Raw genomic sequence first — 22678 nt, 5'->3', positions numbered from 1 at the left:
TTATAGTAAAAAAAATTAATCTTAGAAAAGTATTGTCACATTTCCCATATGAGAAAGTTTTCATGGAAAACATATTAAAATACATTTGGAAAACATTATTTTCCAGGCATCATATTTTTTAAAAAACGAATAGCAAGCATAAAAAATAAGATTACTAACCCAAGATTACTAGAAACACAAAATTTATCCCCTACCAATGTGTCTTAAGTTTCTTTAACCTATGATATCTGAAAAACCAAAATCTTTTATCCTACAAAATGCTACCCACAATGTCTCTTTTTCTCCAATTGCAAAATGTAAATAAGCCACTAGCAACTTGAATTTTACATAATCTTAGACTTCCACAACAAAGTACTAACATAATGCAAGACATTTTGTTTAGATTTAAATCCTGCTAAGAATAAAGGAGAAAAAACAAGAGAAGAAGAAGTCACAGACAACAGTAAGTAAAAGGAGAAGAATAGAAAAGAGAAAGGCAAACTGTACACATCAGCACCATCATTACAATCATCACTTACAAGCCCAAACCGAGTCTATATTCCAAACAATTCTTCCTTTACTTCGTTTTCAACCTTCTTCGTCACCTTTTCCCCTCCTTTTTGCTCCTTCTCTTGCTTGCACCCTCCAACACTCTCCCTCACCACACCCCATTTTTGCTTTCTTAAACCCTCTCCTTTGTCTCTCACAACCTCACATAGTCTTCCACTACCACTATATATACTTTTAGTTGCATGATTAACCCACAAAACAACCATCTTCCCTTTTTTCCTCTCTAGTTCATCATATCTTCCTTTCTCTTTCATTTAATCAAAGGAAGAACTACTATTACTGGGGAACCTCATTGAAAAAGAAGTGAGAGAGGACAAGTAAGTGCCAAAGAAGAAGAAGCTGAATAGTTAGATTAAAGATGGAAAGGAGTGTATTTTACTATGTGATATTTCTCTTAATGTGTCATTTCCTCTGTTCAGGTAATCCCCTTTCTCTAGTTTATTCTATAGTTCTTCTATCTTCCTTTTTATTTTTTTATCTTTTGTTTAGCTCTGATGGTTCTATTCTGATATTGTTTCTTAATTCTCACTGTCTTTGGTTCTCATTTTCCTTCTGTTTTCAAATTTTCAATTGCTTATTCTTTATCTCCTGTTCATATTCTGTGTTTTTCTCTTTAATTTATATTCTTTTGGACCACTTGAATTTGTTTTGAATTCTGAAACCACAAAAAGCTTTTTCCTTCTCTCAAGTTTGGCATCTCAATTGTTTTATTCTCTTCCAGTTTTTTAGTTCAACTAGTACCATTATGGATATACATGTTGGACTGATTGGGAGAAAATCACCTTTTGTTTTTTTAGTTTGATAGTCCATCTTGGCTTCGTTCTGTTGGAATATAGTTTACTAATTGAGCTTTTCACTTTTTTTGTTTATGGATTAATAAGTTTCCTAGATAAAAATATTGTCTCTTGTATTATTCCATTAAATACTTGTTCCAGCAATTATAGAGCCACACCGTAGAAAAGTTTAAACAAGTCCTTTTCTTGCTAATTTTTCTGGGGTTTCACATAGGACAGTTGCATCCAACCTTTCTCCAATTCCACCGTTTCTTGAAAAGATACAAAGGGCTCAACTGCTTTGACTCACATATGCCTCTCTCTACATATAGGATACCCTACCTGTCCTTAAATGACTGCCCTTCTAGTTACACTATTCCAAGTTGTTGCCTTTTGAAATAATGGAGAGGTCTAAGTCTTAAGGGCATAAATATAATAATTAGTTTGAATCAAAATTTCTACAACTATTTCAATGAATAGAAAAACAAATTTTGCTTTCCATACCAGCAGGAATGTTATAGCCTTATAGGCAAAATTTGAATCCAGTTACACTTTTTTTGCATCCCTTTGAAAAAGGAAAAGGCTTGGATTGATTTCAAATCTATATTTTAATTTCTCTCTTCACATGCTTTGGACATATAGTACAGAACAAAGTAATTCAGTTGTCATTTCAAACACAGGTTCAAGTAGGACACAAAAGGAAGTACCTGGACATGTGAATGTACTAGGACATGATCAAGGGAAACAAGAATTCACTGCCTCAATTTCTACAGTCCAAAGGGATATTACCACTCCCATCACCACCATTCCAAACTTAGTTCCAACCACTCCCACCATTTCAACATCTCCATTCCTGAATCCTAATTCCAATCCAGACACAGTCTCTCCAGCCTCCACAATCCCATTTACCACTCCCACCACTGTGAATTCTCCAATCTCCTCAGGTGCAAGCTGGTGCATTGCAAGCCCAACTGCCTCGCAGACTACTCTACAAATTGCATTGGACTATGCTTGTGGCTATGATGGTGCTGATTGCTCAGCAATTCAACCTGGTGGAAGCTGTTACAACCCAAATTCCATCAGGGACCATGCTTCTTATGCCTTCAATAAGTATTATCAAAAGAATCCTGTTCCAAATAGCTGCAATTTTGGTGGAACTGCTGTCATCATTAGCACTAACCCAAGTAAGGCCTTTGCTGTTATAATTCTCCTTCCAACTTTTTCAATAATGTTGTGAGAGACAAATTTTTTCAATTTCACAACAAAAATTAGGCTTGATTACAAATTTTTTCCTTACTTTTTCAATTTCACAACATCTTTCAATATTTTTTCCTTCCAAATTTGAGTCCATTATTTTAGTTGTGGCATTTTGATTTATCTGTTTACTTACTAATATATAATATTTAATAGAAATATTAACATGTCACTATAATACATTATCACATTAATATTTTCATATTGACATAATATTCTATTACTATATTGTTATATTAGTATTTCTATTAAATATTAGATGTTAAGTTGACAGATGAACTAATGCATAATTAAAAATAGAGATCAAATTCACAAATAAACAAAAAAATAAAAGAATAAAATTTGTAAAACTAAAAAAATTAAACTTAGAAAATAGAAGTTGAAGTTTAGTAGATGATGAAAATATAATTATAAAAGGAAAGGAGTCTGCAAACAAGTAGGAGAAGAAGTGTGTGCCAAATTGATACACACAGAGGTGGGGTCCCTTGGGTTGGTAATCAGACACATCCCTGTGCATGATTGTTGGGTTCCTTCCATTTTAAAAAGACTACAAAAGGAAGAAACTTTTATTGCATATTTGAATTGATTATAGACTGTGACTTGGGGTTGGGGATGCAGGAGCTACAAAACTGCCATCTGAGTGATGCAAAAGTCAAACTTTTATTCAACTTTTTTGGAAGCAGCATCTCCAAAGCCCCCTTTATCTATTGTCATAAATAGTATCTATAAGTCGCTATTCATCGCAATTTTTTTCATTAATTGTGCTTATATACCTAGCTTATACGGAGGAAAAACATAATGCTTCGTACAAAATTTATGAACTCATTGGTTAGGATTATTTACGGAAATTAATTATTTCTTAAAGATTTTAACTTAAAAAATTATGAAAAATATTTTTTCAAAAAAATAATTATATATATACGCACTTATTTTAGTTTCTTTTTCTCTTAATTGAATGCCGTGCTTATTTAACCAATTATAAATTTGAAATATCCATTCTCACCTCTCACGTGTCCATTTTTATAACAATTTTTTTTCGAGCATAACAATACCTTTATTACCTTTATCTTGTACAAAACATAGACATTAAAATTTGATGTACATTTTTGTTTTATTTTCCAGCACAGCACGCTATGCTCCTTCAATATTATTTAATTTTTGGTTGTTGAGAACATTTGATGAATGCATTTACGTGTTTTGCAGGCACTGGGGCATGTGAATATCCATCAACTAGGTGACCCTTTCTTGACCATATATATGCTTTCATTTTATTTAATATACATATACTATGCTTTTATTTGTTACTATGTTGCAACAGTTCGAACAGAAAATATCATATTAATTAGCTTGATAATTGGTAACTAAATTTGCAGCACTAGTACATCAGTGTTGAACACAACAAACTCAAGCGGTGCCAACGTTTTTGGTTCAGTGCCAGTGCCCACAGAACCCTCTCCCTCTGCTGCTGCTGCACCTGACACATTAAATGGCTTTGCAGATATTTGTATCGTTCTGTGGATAATTTCAACTTTGCAAAGAAATTATCTCTAAAATGGTTGAGAGTTGGATGTTGCTGCTCTGAGCAAATAATTTTTGCCCCTTTTACAGACTTTTTGGGAGACACAGAAGCCAATAGTTACATGACCATCAACAGCACATAAATGGTAGAAACACATGGTAGAAAGAAAAGGCAATTTAAGATGATGAACATTTGTAGAAATATATACTGTACATACCTCTTCTTATTTAATTTTCTTTGTGTTGCTCACTTTTTATTTTTGTTAGAATTGTTAGAACTTAGAAAAATAAATATATCTTTGAAGTTGCCTTGTGCCCTTATCTGTTTAGTTATATAGACCAGGATCAGTTTTGTTGTCTAAGCTAAGGCTCTACATCTAATCTAATCTTTAACAAACAGAATGGATTACACTAAAAAGATGTAAATTTCTTACAGATATAAGTGATCAACTCAGACAAACATTTTTTCCGTACGTTTTACTTTACACATGAATTAGAAACTTGAAAAGCGAAAAGTAATGATTACCTATATATAAAATATCATGATAGAACAATTTCAACCAATAAAATAATTTTTGTTGCACAACTTTACAATATAATGTATACAGGTTGATTTAAAGTACAATTTCTTAGGTGTTTATTTTTTTTCCAGCGTGTAATTAAGATCAATATGTTGGCATTACAAAAGGATATGTACATTGGAGGGTATCATCTTTTGGTTCTGACCATTGGAATTTGTTCACATGGCATGTAGTCATATGCACAGGGCATAGGTGCCCTACTTATTGTGTTTGTAGGCATAATAATAATTGAAATTTATTTGCGATGAGTTTGGTAAATTCCCCCAACTGGGTTTAGGGTTACCTTTTTCAGTCACTATACAACCAACAACCTTCTTTACCTTCACAAGTAATAACCTGAACTACCTACCTTCTAGAAACATGTCACTCACCCCCTGTTATGTTTGGAGTAAATTAATAAGGTAAATTGTAGACCTACGACATAGCTTACATAAAGTTTTTTTTTGTCTATTAGACTCATACTTTTTTAAAAGTCTATTAAATTAAATAGATCAGGCTTAGGCTTATTAAAAAGTCTTATAAGTCTGATAGGTCGGCCTATATATATACTTATATTATTTTTTGGGTACAATTAATATTATTTTTTAAAAAACTAGCGGATTCCTTTATATTTCTCATTATTTTTATTAGTTTTCCTATTTCTGTTAACAGTTCCTTTTTCTATTCCTATTCCTATTAGGTTTACTTTTTCTTTTAGTACGTTCCTGTGTTCTAGAGCAAATAAAAATCATATCCTATCATATGCTATTACGTTTCTATACAAAAATCATATCCTATCCTATTATGTTTCTATACAAAAATCATATCCTTTTTCTATCAATTTTTTTTTAACTTTGTTATTAAGTTCCTAACCAAACAAAAATCATATCCTATTATATCATATTACGTTCTTGTACAAAAATCATATCTTATTAAGTTCCTATACAAAAATCATATCCTTTTTTCTATCAGGTTATTTTTTTTTTTTTACTTTCTTATTACGTTCCTAACCAAACAAAAATTATATCTTTTTCACTTCAAGCTTTTTGACAGAGGTAATTAACATTCTGTGTTTAGCCTAGAAGGTGTGTTATTTTTATTTTTTTTTTGTAAAAACAACTAGGAGTATTAAAGATTTAATGTGAAGAAGACTTTTAAATAGACTTTTAAATATCAGGCCAGGCTAGACTTTTAAAAAGGTCAGGCCGAGCCAAAATAAAAGCCTTTGATAGGCTATAGGCTAGACTCAGACCTCAATCGTAGACTAGGCTCAGGTCTTTTAAAGTCTCGTCTGACTTATTCTCACCCTTATCTAATAAGCTCAGTAAATATATTGATTAAAAAAAATTAAAAAATTATTTTTATTAGGAAATAAAAAATTATATTATTCATAATATTTTTTTTATGATTTATTCAATAAATAATATATATTTTTATCTTTTAATTTTTTAATCAATATCCTTAAGATATCGGTTAGTAAAACTAATATATAATGACCTTTAAATTCACGTCTTAACTTATTTTAAAAGCAAATTAATCATTATACAACAACAAAAAAGCAAACTGATTTTATATGAATTATTTTTTAAAATAAATTTTGTAAAACTAAGTTTATTTTTTAAAGTAAAGATAAATGTACTTTTTAAATCAAATGGAGAGTAAATACATCTTAACTGATTTTAAAACCTAACTCATTTTAAAAGTGTCTTTTGTATTTGTTTTTGTTGTGTCTCCAACTTTAAAAGTGTCTTCTATTACGGACATTAACTCTTAATTTGTTAGAGTGGTTTTGAATTTTGATAGAATTATTTTTCATGGAATCGATTTTGGGCAGTTAATTGTTAAATGTGATTAATAAGTGTGTCTAAATTAATTTAATCACACGCTTATATTGTGTATTTTTTTTAAGAAAAAAAGCATGAAAATGAATTTTGATACTTTAGAGCAAGCAGTTACTTAATCGACAAATAACAGTAATTTAAAACTACTATTAAAGTCATGTAATTGAAAAAAAATGATAACTACACTGAAGGAGTCACACGCAAAGAAATGACCAGTTAAGAAAATTTACTATAAGAAAAATTAAAATTAGTGGAAAAATTAAATATAATTTTTTAAAAAAACTATCACTAAAATTTTTGTGGTGATTAATGATAAAAAAAATTTCGCCTTTTAATTTGATCACTAATTCTTTGATTTGTTTATAGTAAATTATCATGTATACTATATCCAACTCAAAACATATTACTTATTTTTTCTATACGTGAAAATATTATGAGATTTCTAACTTGTATCTATCATTTTTCTTTATAATTTTCATATTTAATATATATATATATATATATATATATATAATTTTATATTATCAATCAATTAAAAATTATTTCAAGTGTGACATTTAAAGTAAAAATTATAAAAGTCAAACAATTTATCATACATATCAATTTATAATTAAATGATGGTATAATTTTTTAACAATATGAGTGCATCTAGTTAAATTTAAATAGTAATTAATTTTAAAGAAAATAATATCATGGACCCTTTTACTGGTATCTCTTTTGTTTGGTAGTTCTATGCAGTTGCGTATCAAACAGTAAACGGTTCCTTCACAAAAAATTAAAAAACCGTAAACGGTTCGAAACTGTTCAATGGCTTAAACTCGGAGTGGACTTCGTCATTCTCGACTGGGCCTCTCTTTTTTACCAAAAAAAAAAAACTGTGGTTCATGATTCATGATTGTGTCATCTTATGACCAAAAGTTTAATGTATTGTTAAATTTAATTTAACAAAATGATGCTTTTAGCATTTTTTATAGGCATGAAATTTATTAATTTAATTATTAAATCATAAGATATTATTCTACTAATTATATATATATATATATATAAAAAGTTTTTGGTAATTTAGGCTAAAATACAGAAACTTTGAAAATATTGAGATTCATTAAGAGAATGATTCTTTTTAATACCGGACTATATATACTTTTTCATAGATAAGAGCTTAAAGATTGAAGTCCTGACCAATGTTTAAGAAACACAATTACTTGTGAACCGTGTCGTTGAATTGTTGGTAATATATTTTAAATCATTTATCGTACATATATCAAAAGAAAATAATGCGATAGAACATCAGTTTATTTCTGTATTATATATAAATTCATAGACTAAATATTTATTTTAAGAATTTTAATGATTGGATTAATACTAGACTAAAAGTTAAAATTTATAAAAAGGTTATTGAAGATATCATTGTCAAATTTAACATCCAATATCAGTTAGATAATTCTTTTATATAAATCTTACGATGAAGTGACAAAAAATATATGATGGAAACAGTATTGGTTTGGATCAATATTAGTTTTGTTAAATGTCTAAATCTGATGAACCGACATTCCATTTAACAAACTCACATAGTCACATACCCAACAAAAACAAAGAATGTGTTATAAAAATGTTTTACTATTTCTTGTAACATTATACTCATTTACGCTTGTCTAGCCTTATAAGTTTTTTGGAGAGTGATATTAAAAATTGGTAAATAATTTCCCTTTATAATAATTTTATAGAAAAAATGCATAATTATTTTAAATTTCATAGTAAAAAATGCGTCAATAAACAAAGTTTATAACTATCATAAAATATGTGGCTGTTCCATATGGTTTTCTTAAGATCTTTTTGCCCAAGTACAGTCTTGACTTTGACTAAAACATTGATTCAGTTTGGCCCATGGAAGCAACGTTGTCTTCATATTTAAAGTCTTGAGCAAAGGGGTTGTCTTCATATTTAAAGTCTTGAGCAAAGGGGTTGGTAGTCTTTGTTAGTTCGGTTGGTAGTCTTTGTTAGTTTAGTTGGTAGTTTCCCCGACCCTAGTGCAATATTGCATGAATATGCCTAAAGATAAGAATAGGATAACAAAAATATCTTACAAAGGCTAAATTCCAATTTCTTCTATTTTATAAACATTTCTTCATCATATTGCTAAAACCTTTTTTTTTACTCTTTAAATTTAATTTATGTCGTGAAAAAAATATGATGAGTTAATTAATCAATTTGTTTACAGAGAGATATTAACTACTAGCAATTAATTTTGACTATTTGTCAATGTAATTTTATTTTTTTTTGCAATATTTATCATATAGTAATAATAAAGTCCATACAATATCATTTAATGAATATTAGATTTTAGCGTAGTTAAATTAACTAAATCCGTATTAACAAAAAATTAAAAGTCTGTCCACAAAAGTATGCGGTGAAAATTAACGTGTCAACATATTAAACCCCTATCCAAATTTGTCAAATTGCAGCAGACAAGGTTACTTAGATAAATCCTTCCCATGACACATTAATTCCTTGAATCAATAAAATTAATGTGTCTACCTACCTGTCAACATTTTTGTCATGATAACGATAACAGGGAGGGGTGGGAGGAAGAACTCTATCTTAGTTTAATTAAAATAATCACTTAAAGATTAAAAAATATATAATAAATATACACATGTGCTGAGTACTAATTAATTTTATACAATAGACATGACTTGAAGTGCTCCTCTTATTCTTATTATACCTTGCCTTGCATGATTCTCTCTCTCTAATTTGTTGTTATTTATTGTATTTTACTTAGTATATCCGTCATAATAGACACGTTCCTTGATATAAGTACACAGGCTGAACATTTTTTAAGATGTACAATTTCTTTTAATACTACCTTTGTCCCCGTAAAACTCTTCTAACTAATTTACAAGAATTAAAAAAATTGGTTAATTCAATGACATTGAATTTACGAATAATTATATCATCTTTATAAAATTATTCTTAAAATTATCGGAACTAATCATATCATTTTTTTTTCTTTGTTCATTCCATCTAATTAATTAATATAGGTTAAAGAATTATCTTCTCCAATATTCGAAGAAAAAATGTACAGTATTTGTTATTTATTAACTAATTAAAGTTATTTTGATATAAAAAATTAATGAATATAAGAGACAATTAGAAGAAAAAAAACTCTTACAAAGAGTGAAATACAAATTTGGTGTAAGTTATGTAAGCCCAAGATTCCTAGTCAAGTCCTAGTTACTTTAAGGAAGGAAGCAGTGTACGTAAAGTAGATATGCTAGTGCTTGACACTATCATTCAGTTAATATCACAATCATAAATGTCATATCCAATAAGAGCAAAAAAACAAAAGAAGAAGAAGAAGAAAGAAGCACAAAATAAGGCAACCTAAAAATAAGTGGACAAGACAATATGACATTTCATATCTATCAATAGCATTTTCTCCACTTGTCTTCATGCACAATCCCTTCATTCCCTGCCAGCATCATGTACTTATCCCTCCTAGTAAGTGTGGTGCACTCAAATCCCAAAGCACAAGCCAACTTTTGCTGTATATAGTTTGCCACTTCACAGCTTGACCTTCCTCCGGCACATGTTAGTTCCTTGGGAACCTTTCCAAGAACCTCAATATAGTAGCTAGGCCTTGGATTCATGAGAAAGAAAATAGGGTCCAAGCATTTCAAACCGCTTGCTGTGGTCCCATAGAACATGCTCACATGACTATTGACAGCCACAGGAACAATCTCATCAGCCAATTCAGCAAACAGTGAGCTGAACCTTAGTAAATATGGCTCCCTACAAGTTGTTCCTTCAGGACACACCACTAAATCACCTTCTTTGAGGAGCCTTTGCATGGTTTCACCATCTTTTCTTCTGTCCCTTGTTAGTCTCACTGTCCTAATAGGGGCTATTAACTCAGACACTTTGCTTAGGCTGTATGTGACTGCAGTCAAAGGCTTTGCCAAACATGTGCTTAGGAAAACAGGATCAAGGAGAGTCCTGTGGGAGCATACAAATAGGACCCCTTTGTTTTGCTCTGACTTTTCTTCTAGGACATTGCCTTTGACTTGCAGATTTATGCCACTCCAAACCCCTAATGCCATTGCCCATCCATAAGGAAGTAGAATACCCAAAAGGATTCTATAAATGGCTAAAAGAATTCCTAATGGAAACCACATGAACATATATAGAGTTGCTGAGGGAGTAGGCAGGAATGCTAGTCTTCCATCATGGAATATTAGGGGCTTTGGATATTTGTCCCTTGGCAACACTGAACTTGGGTTGCCCTTGCCCTCTTCATTGTTCACCACATATGCTTCCTGTCATTATCATGTAGCTGAAATTAGGCACAATACATTAATAGATCTAATAAAATTATGCCTACTAATTACAATCTAAAATCAAGATTTTAAAAAAATAAAATTATCGTGACTATTTTGACCACAATGTCAACTAAAACTATAACAACATTGGTTATATTTGTTCGTAATTTCCTACAATATTAAAGACCGTGACACAATCGAGACAATGACTGCAGTTTAAAATCTTGATATAAATGCAATAGATTTATGATATGCTGTGCTAACAGAACTTGTCATAAAGGGAAATAAAACTGTTCACCGGAATAATACGTGCAGGTTATATGTTGAACTTTGATTAGTCTTTGTTTTTTCAATTTAAATGGTTTTGTTTTTTTAAGAACATTGAAGTATTGAACACGCAAGAGTTAAACAGTTAGAGAGGTGATTAAACAGTGGAGCTAACTTGAGACTTACCTTGCAAAGGGAGAGAAAAAGATGATCATGAACACTAGAGCTTCCAACCCCAATATCAGGCTTTCTGTCTCCAAAATAATCCTTCAGTGCTCTGTGCTTCACAAGCAAGCCAGAACCAGAAACCAAACCACTAAAGTAGCAACCAACACTGTGCAACTCTGTGCCAACAACAGCACCGACACTCAAATACTCCCTAAGAAACCCTTCCACCATAACTCTAGGCACACTAGTGAAAACAACTTTAGACCCTGCTGAGGCCAGAACCTCATAAGCATGAAGGTTGAGATTCTCCAAATAAAACTTGGGCAAAACAGCCCTTGACATATTTTCCATGGCACTTGTTCTTAGCCCACAAAAGGTGATGAAGGTCATGACCCTAAGACTTAACTCATGGTCTAAAATCCACAACACAGGACAAGACAAGAGCAAGAGGAGTGCCCTTAAAATGCTGCCACCTTCAAAGGCAACAAGCATGAAATAAGGAAAGAAGGAGTGGGACCTCAAAAGGACTCTATGAATGTCACAAGCAACAAGTGTTTGTGAGCCTCTACCCTCCAAATCACATTTGGTAACGCTAGGGAAAGAAGAAGGTTGAAGGGGTGGTTTAGATGACAAATACCCCAAATGGAATCCATAACTCTTCATTTTTCTTGCTGCTCTATAACACGAGTTAGCAAGCAGCTGGTACAAGACCCAGTCTGCAAGTCTCAGAAGCACCATTGGGAACACCATGCTATTTTTTTTTTTTTATTTCAAATTGGTTGATGGTGATGATAAAGAGAAGGAGCAAGGGAGGCAAGAAGTAAATGGAATAAGAGGAGTGGGACTGTGTCTATCTGTGGTGAAGAGCAAAGTGTGCAGAGAATATTTATAGAGTCATTAAAAGGGTGCAGGAGAAAGTTTTCATTGTAGCATTTGGTTAACCACACCGCTGGCAATAACTTCACCTTCCACATTTTTTTTTCTTTTCTTTTGATACCGTTTTTAAGCACTGGCCATAATATATAGTAGCATTTTTTTCTTTCATGCAAGTGCCCTCTACATGTTGCCAGATAATATTAGCTTGGCTACTGCTGACATAAATAGAGTAGGTAGGTTAAAATGTTGGTGACCGCTTAAGAGAGAGTCTTTGTTTGAAATGTTGGCCCAAACACACACTGTGCTACCTATTTTAAATTCCATCCAATACTGTTCAATTTTCTCTTGCCACAGGCCAATACCAGGTTAGATCAACCACATCATCGAAACAATTGACTTTTTAAACCAATTAAGAATCATCCCTAGTCAAATTGTTCCTATCAATAAAAACTGTCGTTGACTACTAGTTCTAGTTCTATTTCTATTTCTATATTCTGAAAGAACATTGATGATAGTAGCGAGTAGTGTCTTGGTTAAGGAATTAAGAATATTTTTTTTTTTATTGAAATATTATATTTTCATTATTTTTTTCTCTTTATGAATTTGTGATGTATATTAAAAAAATATTTTTAATTATTTAATAAGTGTCCGGAGGCACGGGTTAGTAAGATCTAATTCTTTTTAATATATTTTTTTTTATTGTTAATAAAATATATGTGCAATTTTATTTAGTGAAAACCTTGTATATATAAAAATGGGTTGAAAAAATATGTTGAATGGTAGTAACATCTTTTTTCTTTGTATTGGGAAATTTTTATATTAAGGTACAAAATTAATTGAAAAGTTAATGGGCAGTTGAAAACTGACAGCTGAAAACTAAAAAAATAATTTATTAAATAATAAATGTTTAGTAAAACTAATTATTAAAACAACTAAAAAAATATAAAATAACAGAAAAATAATAAAAATGAAAGAAAATATGACTTATAAATATGTGACTTCCATAAATATATTGAATATAAAAATATAAAAAACTACGAGCTATAAAAATTTACATGTTAAAAAAATTATTTCAAATAGTATTTAAAAAATATTAAAAACTAGTAATGAAGTTACTAAAAATAAATTATTTATAAATAGTCAATTAGAAATTAATTAAAAATTTTGGGCAACGCAGACTAAGTATTAACCGTTTGACTCTGTTTTGTTATTTTGTTGTCTACGGCCTTATGCATTGCATTCCCAAGGCTATTTACTGATCGTAGGTGGGACAGTTATAGAGTTTGAGTTTAATTGCTTAACAAATCTGTTGTCTGTGACGTAAATATCGCAAGTCGCATGATTCATTTGAAATAAATTAATACAGTGATATACTACTAATTGTTTAATTGAGATAATTAGGCACCTTGGCAAAATCATACTTTCTGCATAGTCTGATATATCTCACGAGTTACAGTGACTTTTGCATTATTCAAATTAAATACTAGTATATATCTCATTTTATAAGTGTAATTGTTTAATCATTTTATCTGCATGGTACTTCTTTTACAGTTAAACACTAGACGCGTGAGTAGACTTATATGTTTTGACTGAAAAAATGAGTTATTCGTCACTTCAACTTAAATGAAGCCATATTTATGATAGTAATATTGTGATGATTTGTACTTGAGAAGTGAGAAGCCAGCATCTGTTTTTTCCATTTATTGTTTTTGCCATTTCCTACAAGCCAGACAAGGTAGGTAAAGGTTGAGCAAAGTTATTCAAAATGTAATGACATGCCTTTGGTACACAATTATTGAAAACCTTATGGAACTTATTTCTTTGCTGCTGCGTTCGTGTGACGGTTAGAACACCAATTCATGTCACCTTCATTTTGGGGTTTGGTGAACCCCTAATCATTTGATATGGCTGTTCAATGCACATAGTTTGCATGGAATCGTTAAGAAGATTCACGTATCTTAATGAGTAATTGTTGCCCAAGTTAAGTTGTCGGATCATCTCATACACACATAAATATATAGTTATAATATATTTATTTGGATAAGGCCACTACGCATGCTACTCCTAATTAACTAATATTTTTCATTAATAAAAAAAATGGAGATGAGAAGAGAAAAAATAGAAACACACTACTACAAAAACTGGATAAAACCGTCTTTGTATCCTTAACGGTAGCATGTGCCAAGCACATGAGTGGGCCAACAACAATACAAAGACGGTGCTCTGGTGAGACCGTCTTTGTTTTTGTTAGAACTTTCACGTGGTAGCCTCGTAATTTGAGGATGTAAATTCCAAAGACGGTCTTATCCAGATACCCGTCTTTGGATTTTTTATGGTTTCACGTGTAGGTCATGTGATTGGAGGCATTAAAATACAAAGACGGTCGTCACCCGACACCCGTCTTTGTATTGTTGGTGGTTCACGTGTAGGCCACGTGATTGGAGACGTTAAAATACAAAGACGGTCTTAACCCAAAACCCGTCTTTGTATTGTTAAAGTAGAAACATGTCATCATCTTCGTCATTTAGATACAAAGGCGGTCTTAGCCCAAGACCCGTTTTTGTATTGTTGGTGGTTACATGTGGAGACCACGTGATTTAATGCGTTAACATACAAAGACGGGTTTACTCGAAGAATCGTCGTTGTATGTTTTGTTCGTAGTTGTCATTCAACAACGGTCGTTGTTAGGACCCTTCGTTGTATCCAAAATTGTATCACGTTTTCGGCACGTGCTTATTACTTTCCCTTTCTTTGGCGCGGGGTAAGACTTCTTTAGTTGAAATTTCGTCTGAAATACTCTTAGTTTGGCGCCCTAGCATTGTCTCCGACAAACACCATCTCCTGTCCGTCGCGTGTTGTTTTGTTTGCAGCCGCCGCCGACAAAGGTAAAGCCGCATTTTGGTCTTCTTTGTGTATCCCTTCATTTGCATGTGTTATATTCGTTCATTCATTTGACGATTCTGCTTCCTTGTCGTCTCAGGTCGTTAGTTGTTGTTGGTGGTCTACATCGTGGTGTACATTGTAGTGTTTAACGTTTGTAAGCTAGTTCCATAAGGTAAGATACATTGTGTGTTTTGTGAGAGAAACTGTGATTTTTGTTTAGGTTGTTATGTAATCTGAAGTTGTTAAATGTAATTTTTTTTTTTTTTTTTGTGTTTCAGTGGTCGTTGATGAAGTTGACTTGCGGGCGTTGACTGAACGACCTTTGGGAACAACCTCCTTGCGGGCAGTGACTAAACGGACAGATTATCACTTTCATTGAGCATCGTTTTGTCTAAGTTAGTACACTGAACTTGATGAAACCCGTCATGTTGAATTTGAGCTTGACATTTATTGTCTTTATCCTTAGTTGTCTCTGTAATTGAATAAACTGGAGGATAAATTTATTGTCTTAGGACACAACCGTCGTAGAACACGGTTGTGTCTACGACGGTGCTGTCCACACGGTCGTCGTAGTCTTTCTTAATTTCTAAGACGGGATTGTCCAGCAATCCATCTTAGAATTGTAGAATTGCATAACCGTCATTGAAATTGATCGAATTTACTACGTCGTTGCAGACGACGACGGTCTTCAACCGACGTAGAAAACCGTTTTTAATCGACGTTGAATTCTGCTTTTGTAGTAGTGACATGATTATTGTGATTATGGAAATAAAGATTAAAAAAATTGTATTATATATTCTTTATATGAATAACATAACAAGATCGAGAAAAAAATTATACTTATATAATAAATTGTACGATAATTTGTCCAATCAAAAGAGAGAAAAAAAAGAGAGAAATTTGAAATGTAACAAATGAGTCAGATACAACAAGTGATGTTATACAAATTTTGCAAGTGTATTACATTTCTAAAAAAAATATAACATTTAAGTAAAAGAAATACTTGAAGCATGTACGTGCCTAAATAAATATGTAAAAAAAAAGCATAAATAGAGAAAGGGCCATAAATAATGGGGAAGGAAAAGAGTCGCAAGAGGAATAAAAAAAATTGATAAAATAATTTTTTTAATATAAATATACTTTTTTTTTCCTTTTATACTATCTATAATTTTAAGAGTTTTACATTAGTTTGTCCAAGAATAATTCTAAATTCTTCAAACAATGAGACATTGCAAAGCGCATGTCAAGTAACAATCCCATTGGTATTGCTTGCATAATTTTTCAAGCAATTGGAATGAACACAATTGGCACAAAATACGTCACTTTTCTCATGTAAGTAAATAAAGCTAAAGAATATGCACCAGATATTGAAAGTAAGTTGGGTGAGCTTGCAATCAAGCTCTTCAAAAAAAAAAAAAAACTTACTCAAGTTTGCAGGAAGTTCATAAAAAGTCTTATTAATTTATTTCATATTTGGTTGCTTTTTTACTTTCATTGTAATTTCTAAAATATTATTTTTTATTTTTTATTTTATTTTTTCTTTCATTTTTTATATATTATATGTTCTTTATTTTTAACTAAATGATTAAACACAATGATTAATGTGTTGATAGTTTTGCTTGGTCATTATCTTTGCATCATATTAGTTAAATTTATTAAAAATTATTAAATTATTAAATAAGATGTGAAAAAAATATAATTTTTAATAATTTTTAATTAATAAATGATAATGTGTTAAAAATGTGTCAAAGAATATATTATTATCTTTTCTTTAAATGAAAAAAATACAAACATAAGGACATTCAGATTTACCTGTTGAATGAATTGAATATAGATACATTATTTTTATAAATTACTTACATACGAACATTCTAAAAATAATTTAATTATAAATTTGCCCGATTAAGTTAATTGAATCATGGCCTTCAATTATTGTTTTTTTCTTGGCAAGAGGAACTAAATGTGGAGGTTTTTGCACTTCTACTATTGTTTCCTACACTTATTACCATTGTAGTCCATTATTTTGTATGTTTAGTATGAGTTTTCCATAATGTAGTGGAAAGTACAAGAAATAATAATGGGAGTGCAGTAAGCAACAGAGGCTTAGGCCCATTAGCGTCTCAGTTCCCGCCACATTTATCTTGATCTTCCCGCCATCTCGTTCACACACCAATCACTTCGCTCTCGATTTCTCCGTTTCCCACTTGGCGAACACAATTCTCCGATTGATTCAGTTCATAATTTCGGTCGCAAAGCAAATGATCCCACATCAAGAACCCGATTTCAATCTCAATCACCTCAAACTATATTACGGTTCGTTACTTTCACTTCCCGTTTCGTCTTTTTCTTTTAATCTCTGTACCAAATTAGCATGATTTCCATTGTTTCGTAATGGGTTTTAACCTTTTCAACGTTTTCTCTTCTCTTCTTTTCGTTTTCTCCAGGAAAGCTGTTTCCTTTTGTTGATTTAGTCAGATGGGTGTCTTATGGCAACGGTAATAATATCGCCTAATCCATGCTTCCAATGGGTGTTGAATGGCGATGCATTCGTAATTTTAATTTTAAGGATTAAATATATTTTTAGTCCCTGCTAATAGGATGTTATTTGTTTTTTAGTCCCTCTGAAAAAATCGTGTCATTTTAGTCCCTGCGATGGGTGTTAGGGGTGGTGTACTGGTGTCTTTGTTCTTCACAAAAAATCGTCTCTTTTTTTGTCCTTGGTTTATGTAAATAGGAACCACACACTGATGCATTTTCGTAAATGATGACTAAAAGCATATTTGACTCTAATTTTAATTTTAATTTGTTTTTATGGGGGGATTATTTGTAGATGGGAAGCACCCTGGTTGTGATCAATCCTACATTGGGCGAAGAGAGTTTTCCTTCACTCTGGAGAATGATATATATCTGCGCTTCCAATCTTTCCACAATGCCCACGAGCTCGAAAACTCCATCAAAGAAAAGTGCCCTGTTAAGATAGATATTGGACCAGTCTACACTGTTGATGTAAAATGTCCCCTTTTATCCAAATCCTCTCTACTTTGTTTTCATTATTATGCTTCAAGTCTTTTATAACTCATGCAGCAATAATGCCAGCGTTTCTGTTCTTTACTAATCTGTTCCTTGTATTTGGTTCAGCCTGCAAAAAGGAATGCCTATGCACAGAGTGGTGATAATAATGTCTTTGCCCCAGTTGAGAGGGAGTTGATTTTTGATATAGTAAGATTTTTTCTTCAGCCTTGGAGTGAAGCCTTTAGCTATTGTGGCCTTCTTAACATTTGACACCCTTTTGTATTTTGAGTTTCTATAGGATATGTCAGATTATGATGATGTTAGATACTGCTGTTCGGGTGCGCTGATGTTTGTTTGGTTTGCTGGCCGTTGATGACTACAGCGATCAAAGTGATTGATACTGCCTTAAGAGGTAGTATTTTGCATCTTATATGATATTGGAGAAGTGGTGCAATTTTGTCATTTATATTGTTCATTACATTGAAAAAACAATTATTGAAATAATAAGATAGCAGTACATCTCATATAACATATAAAGACCATGGAGTTGATGTAAGTCACCTGGCAGAATCCTCCTAAAATAACATAAGTTTGCCTCACAACAAGTATGATTCTCCCAATTCATAACATAGCAGGGGAAAGTGACTTTACTGGATTTGGTCATCTCTCACCATGATAGGTTTATTTTTGCTGAAGCAGAAAGAGACATGATTTCTACTTTAAAATTTATGATAATAGTTGTAGTCTAGGCTGTATCTTGTACGTTTCATTATTTCAACATAATTTCCTGAACATTGTTATTGCTGGGAAATATAAGGCTTCAACAATGCCTAATATACCTGTTAGAGGAGGCTCAATGCTTAAGTTAGCCTTCACTCTGTGATATGTGGTATGGTATTGCTTGATTTTAATTACACCTATTACTGTATTGCATGCTTTGAGGTTCATCAAGCATCTCTTCTGCATTTGTTTTCATCCCATTTCTGATCTTTCATTGTGCTTAATCTTTATTCAATGACTGAGTTTTTTTGTCCTAATTCTTTTTTGAGATGCTCTTCATATATGAAAATGGTCAAAATACTATGGGAGGGAGGGATATAGAATATCCAACATGCATTCTTATTATATTTAGTGGCTTCGTATATGGCAAGATTGAGCCTATCTAGTGGTGATTGCACAAAACAAATGGGTGTTATTTGTTTGGGGGGGGGGGGGTGGTATCTGCATTTTTTGTAACTGTTGTGTTGACTTTTGTTTTGGGGCTTCTGTTTCAGATGACTTTGGTTTCAAACACATTCTCTGGGTATATAGTGGGCGCAGAGGTGTTCATTGTTGGGTCTGTGATGGAAAGGCAAGAAGGTGAGGCACTAAACAGTAAACAATCAAAAGTTATCCTTTATCTACTTGTGGCTGTACAGTCATAAATTCAAATAGGTTGCCTTCACTTATACAGGTTGACAAATGAACAAAGAGGTGCTATTGCTGACTATTTTCGTGTCTACAAGGTATAGTATACTGATGACAAGTGGGTTTGTCAATACATGTATAAACTTTTTGTTGATTTCATATGCTGTCCAGGGCAATGAAAATAGTCACAAGAAGGTTTCTTTGATGGGTGCTGCTCTTCATCCTTTCTTGGCGTAAGTCTTAATATGAATCATTAACTTTCTGAATCAGATCTCTTATTTCATATAAAAAACTTCGTACCCCATTGCCCAGAGGCTCTTCGCTATGCGAAGGTATGGGGGAGGGATGTTGTACGCAGCCTTACCTTATTTCATATGCTAAGCAATATTTTATTTTTCCAGGACATCATACACTAATGTTCTCAAGGACTATTTTGAGAAAAATCTGCTTACAGGTCAAAATTTACTTGCTACCGAGGAGAGATATGAGAAGATCCTTGGCATGATTCCTGATGAATGTACCTTGTTTTCTGTCCTCCCTTCATATGAACCTTGTTCTTTCATTCCCTGCTATTATCTTATGCAACACATGGGTTACTTTTGCAGCCATTGCTTCTGAACTTAGGGGAAGATGGCAAGATAGTAGGCGGTCTTCTAGTGCAAAAGAAGACATCAATGTTGTTCGATGGGAACAGTGCAAACAGTTGCTGCAATCTGGAAAACATAAGGTATTCAAGCTTCCTTTTAGGAAATGTAGAATATCAAGGTCACAATTCAAGCCTCTATTGTTCATATAAGATGATTGTAAATTGTATGATTCATTACAGAAAATGATGCAGGATTTGCTGAAACATGTATCATTTGATATTGCTATTTATTATTAATGTTTTCCTAATCCTTTTTGTAGGCACAAGGGCTGCGTCGGTGCATTGAAGAGATTGTGTTCTGCTTTACCTATCCCAGGCTAGATATGGAGGTTCATCTTTTAACTGGCCTTTTTCTCATATCCACTGTTATCTTTCATGCTATTACCATTTCTGCAGTCATTATACTGCCCATCAATGTCTCTATAGAAGACCAATAACACCTTTTGACTTATTAAGACTGTTCATGTTTTAGGTTTCTAAACACATGAATCATTTGCTTAAAGCACCATTCTGTGTACATCCTAAAACAGGTTAGTATATAATTGTGCACAATTATTATTGATATATTTTTTATGAGGCTCGAGAATTCACTGGTGACATTATAATCATATGGTTTTATGGTTTTATGATTTTATCTTTATCTTTTAATTATAAAACTATCTCCCAGTTAAATTTGATTGATAGATTCATTAGCTCATTTGACTGTTTAGCATTACATGGTATTATTCTTTGTTCTAGGCCGAGTTTGTGTCCCCATTGATCCAAAACGGTGTGAGGAGTTTGATCCTACTACAGTACCCACCCTTTCACAGGTAAATTCATTCTGCAATGATAGTTTTCTGATATGCATTCCAGGGAGAGAAAAACTTTCCAAAACGGTGCTTAGTTCAATGGGTATGTTTGTATTTACTACTTCGGATCTGGAACTTGCATAAAGACACATGCTCCCTTCTCCAACACATTTTCATGTGTGAAAAGGAAAACACATAAGGATGCTGCTTTCTGAGAATTTCTGAACATGTCTTGTGTTTATGTGAATCTTGACATTGTGAGTTGTATGTAACATTGCAGCTGATAGAAGAGCTTAATTATGAAGGTTCAAGAGCTGATGTTGATGGTGGTATGTTAATTTTATACTCAATCCAATTTTCCTGTTTTACAAAATCTTCACATTGTCATCACCACGTGTCTTGGACTATGGGGATCCTGTTTATGTACATTGATATGTTCCTTCAATTCTAATTGTGACTTGGATTCCATTACAAAGGAAAGAGATTTTTAATGCCTTGTTTGATAGCAGAATTCAATAGAACTACGCTTGGAAATGCAATTACGCTTTTCAGATTGTCATTCTTACAGCCTTTACTAAAAGCCTGCAAGGTATGGATCATTTCATAAATGTGGGTGAAATTTAGTTATTTTCCCTTAAACATCATTTTATTGCATTAAAAAACCTATGCAATGTAAAAACCTTGATACTGGTATTATGAATCATTTGGAAAAATCTATTCCATGTGAAAGAAGTAATGTGAGAATGCTAGGAATGACTCTTTCTGTTTCTCATTTATACGTGTATTTTTTTTCTTTATTACAATTCAAATTCTTTAAAACATTGGTGTCGATCTTAATAATATGATACCTTATTACAGATTCAGCATTCAAGTATTACCTTACCTATCATAACTATTTTAAATAATGAATATTGCAGGAGGAGATAGAAAATTCCTATTACTTAAAATTGCAGCAGTCAAAGAATTCCCTTGCTTGGTAGTGCCACCTATTCTTGATTTGTCAAATAGAGCTGTCTTGGGGTCACATTAGTTGACACAATCAAATGATGAAATGTTGGTTGTACTGTTGAATCTTTTTTTTTTTTTTTTTTTGTATTTTCTTGCAACCACAATCTTTCTTTCTACTTCTGGTGAGAGAAAGGAAGTTGATTTGAATCTTTCCATCCACTGTATAAATTTTGGATGAAACAGGTAGGTGTTCCGTGGTATCTACAAAGGTATTTCTGCCAATGCGTAGGAATAGTCAGGGATCAATTTCCATTAAATTCAGCTGTAATTTTAATGTAAAGGACTACAAGTTTATTCATTATATAGTTTTCCGGGTATTTGAAAATTTGAAGGACTGAAAATAGTACTATTATCACAGCACAGCCCTTACAGTAACCCTAAAATTATTTTTTTTCATACTTTGTCTAGAGTTTTGTTTTATAGAAATTTAGGTACGTGACCATTCTAGGTCTTATCGTGGTTGCCATTAACAACCGATGTAATTACTAAATTCCCACTATACTTAAACTAGTCCACTAGATCGTTTGACATTGGGTGGCAACTAAGGAAAAATGTGTTTCTTGTTGTGCTGTTGCTAACACGTAAGATGGTAAAGTCTCTCACTAGACAAAAGATTATATAGTAGAATTTGTTATTATGTGGCTGTGAAGCAAGGTATGTGAAGATACAGGAATAACAAACACAACAAGACATTTTAGGAAGTCCAAAATCCAAATGGAGAGCAGTCCCATCAGTTGGTCCCACATCTTCGCTGGTGTTCATATGGCAACCGTATATTCTCGTTGCCCCTCGATGGAACCCTTCATCCC

At 32.3% G+C, this 22678-nt stretch overlaps 2 protein-coding genes and 1 pseudogene across 2 annotated transcripts; 2 read left to right on the top strand and 1 right to left on the bottom strand.

Annotated features, from left to right (window-relative positions):
* Positions 1–470: 470 nt before the first annotated feature.
* Positions 471–4406, top strand: LOC114384439 (PLASMODESMATA CALLOSE-BINDING PROTEIN 5-like). Its single transcript, XM_028344110.1, has 4 exons — positions 471–968; positions 2003–2506; positions 3780–3810; positions 3950–4406. The coding sequence occupies exons 1-4, from the start codon at positions 908–910 to the stop codon at positions 4125–4127; spliced, it is 774 nt and encodes a 257-aa protein (XP_028199911.1). The 5' UTR covers positions 471–907; the 3' UTR covers positions 4128–4406.
* Positions 4407–9749: 5343 nt separating this feature from the next.
* LOC114383660 (glycerol-3-phosphate acyltransferase 1-like) lies at positions 9750–12288 on the bottom strand. Its single transcript, XM_028343383.1, has 2 exons — positions 11265–12288; positions 9750–10808 (listed from the first exon to the last, which is right to left on the bottom strand). Exons 1-2 carry the CDS (start codon positions 11994–11996, stop codon positions 9918–9920), a joined length of 1623 nt encoding a protein of 540 aa, XP_028199184.1. The 5' UTR covers positions 11997–12288; the 3' UTR covers positions 9750–9917.
* Positions 12289–17153: 4865 nt separating this feature from the next.
* LOC114384253 lies at positions 17154–22194 on the top strand (annotated as a pseudogene).
* The last annotated feature ends 484 nt before the right edge of the window (positions 22195–22678 follow it).

This window comes from Glycine soja, chromosome 14 (genome assembly GCF_004193775.1).
Source record: "Glycine soja cultivar W05 chromosome 14, ASM419377v2, whole genome shotgun sequence".
NCBI lineage: Eukaryota > Viridiplantae > Streptophyta > Magnoliopsida > Fabales > Fabaceae > Glycine > Glycine soja.
Note: the sequence above shows the minus strand (reverse complement) of the source record. Positions and strands in the feature narration are given on the sequence as shown.

Bases quoted from the DNA above. Each gene is read 5' to 3' on its own strand.
- LOC114383660 (XM_028343383.1), bottom strand. From the start codon at position 11,996: ATGGTGTTCCCAATGGTGCTTCTGAGACTTGCAGACTGGGTCTTGTAC. The intron at 10,809-11,264 runs GTAAGTCTCAAG...TGATAATGACAG, and splicing joins TTTTTCTCTCCCTTTGCAAG to GAAGCATATGTGGTGAACAA.
- LOC114384439 (XM_028344110.1), top strand. From the start codon at position 908: ATGGAAAGGAGTGTATTTTACTATGTGATATTTCTCTTAATGTGTCAT. The intron at 969-2,002 runs GTAATCCCCTTT...TTTCAAACACAG, and splicing joins GTGTCATTTCCTCTGTTCAG to GTTCAAGTAGGACACAAAAG. The intron at 2,507-3,779 runs GTAAGGCCTTTG...CGTGTTTTGCAG, and splicing joins CATCATTAGCACTAACCCAA to GCACTGGGGCATGTGAATAT.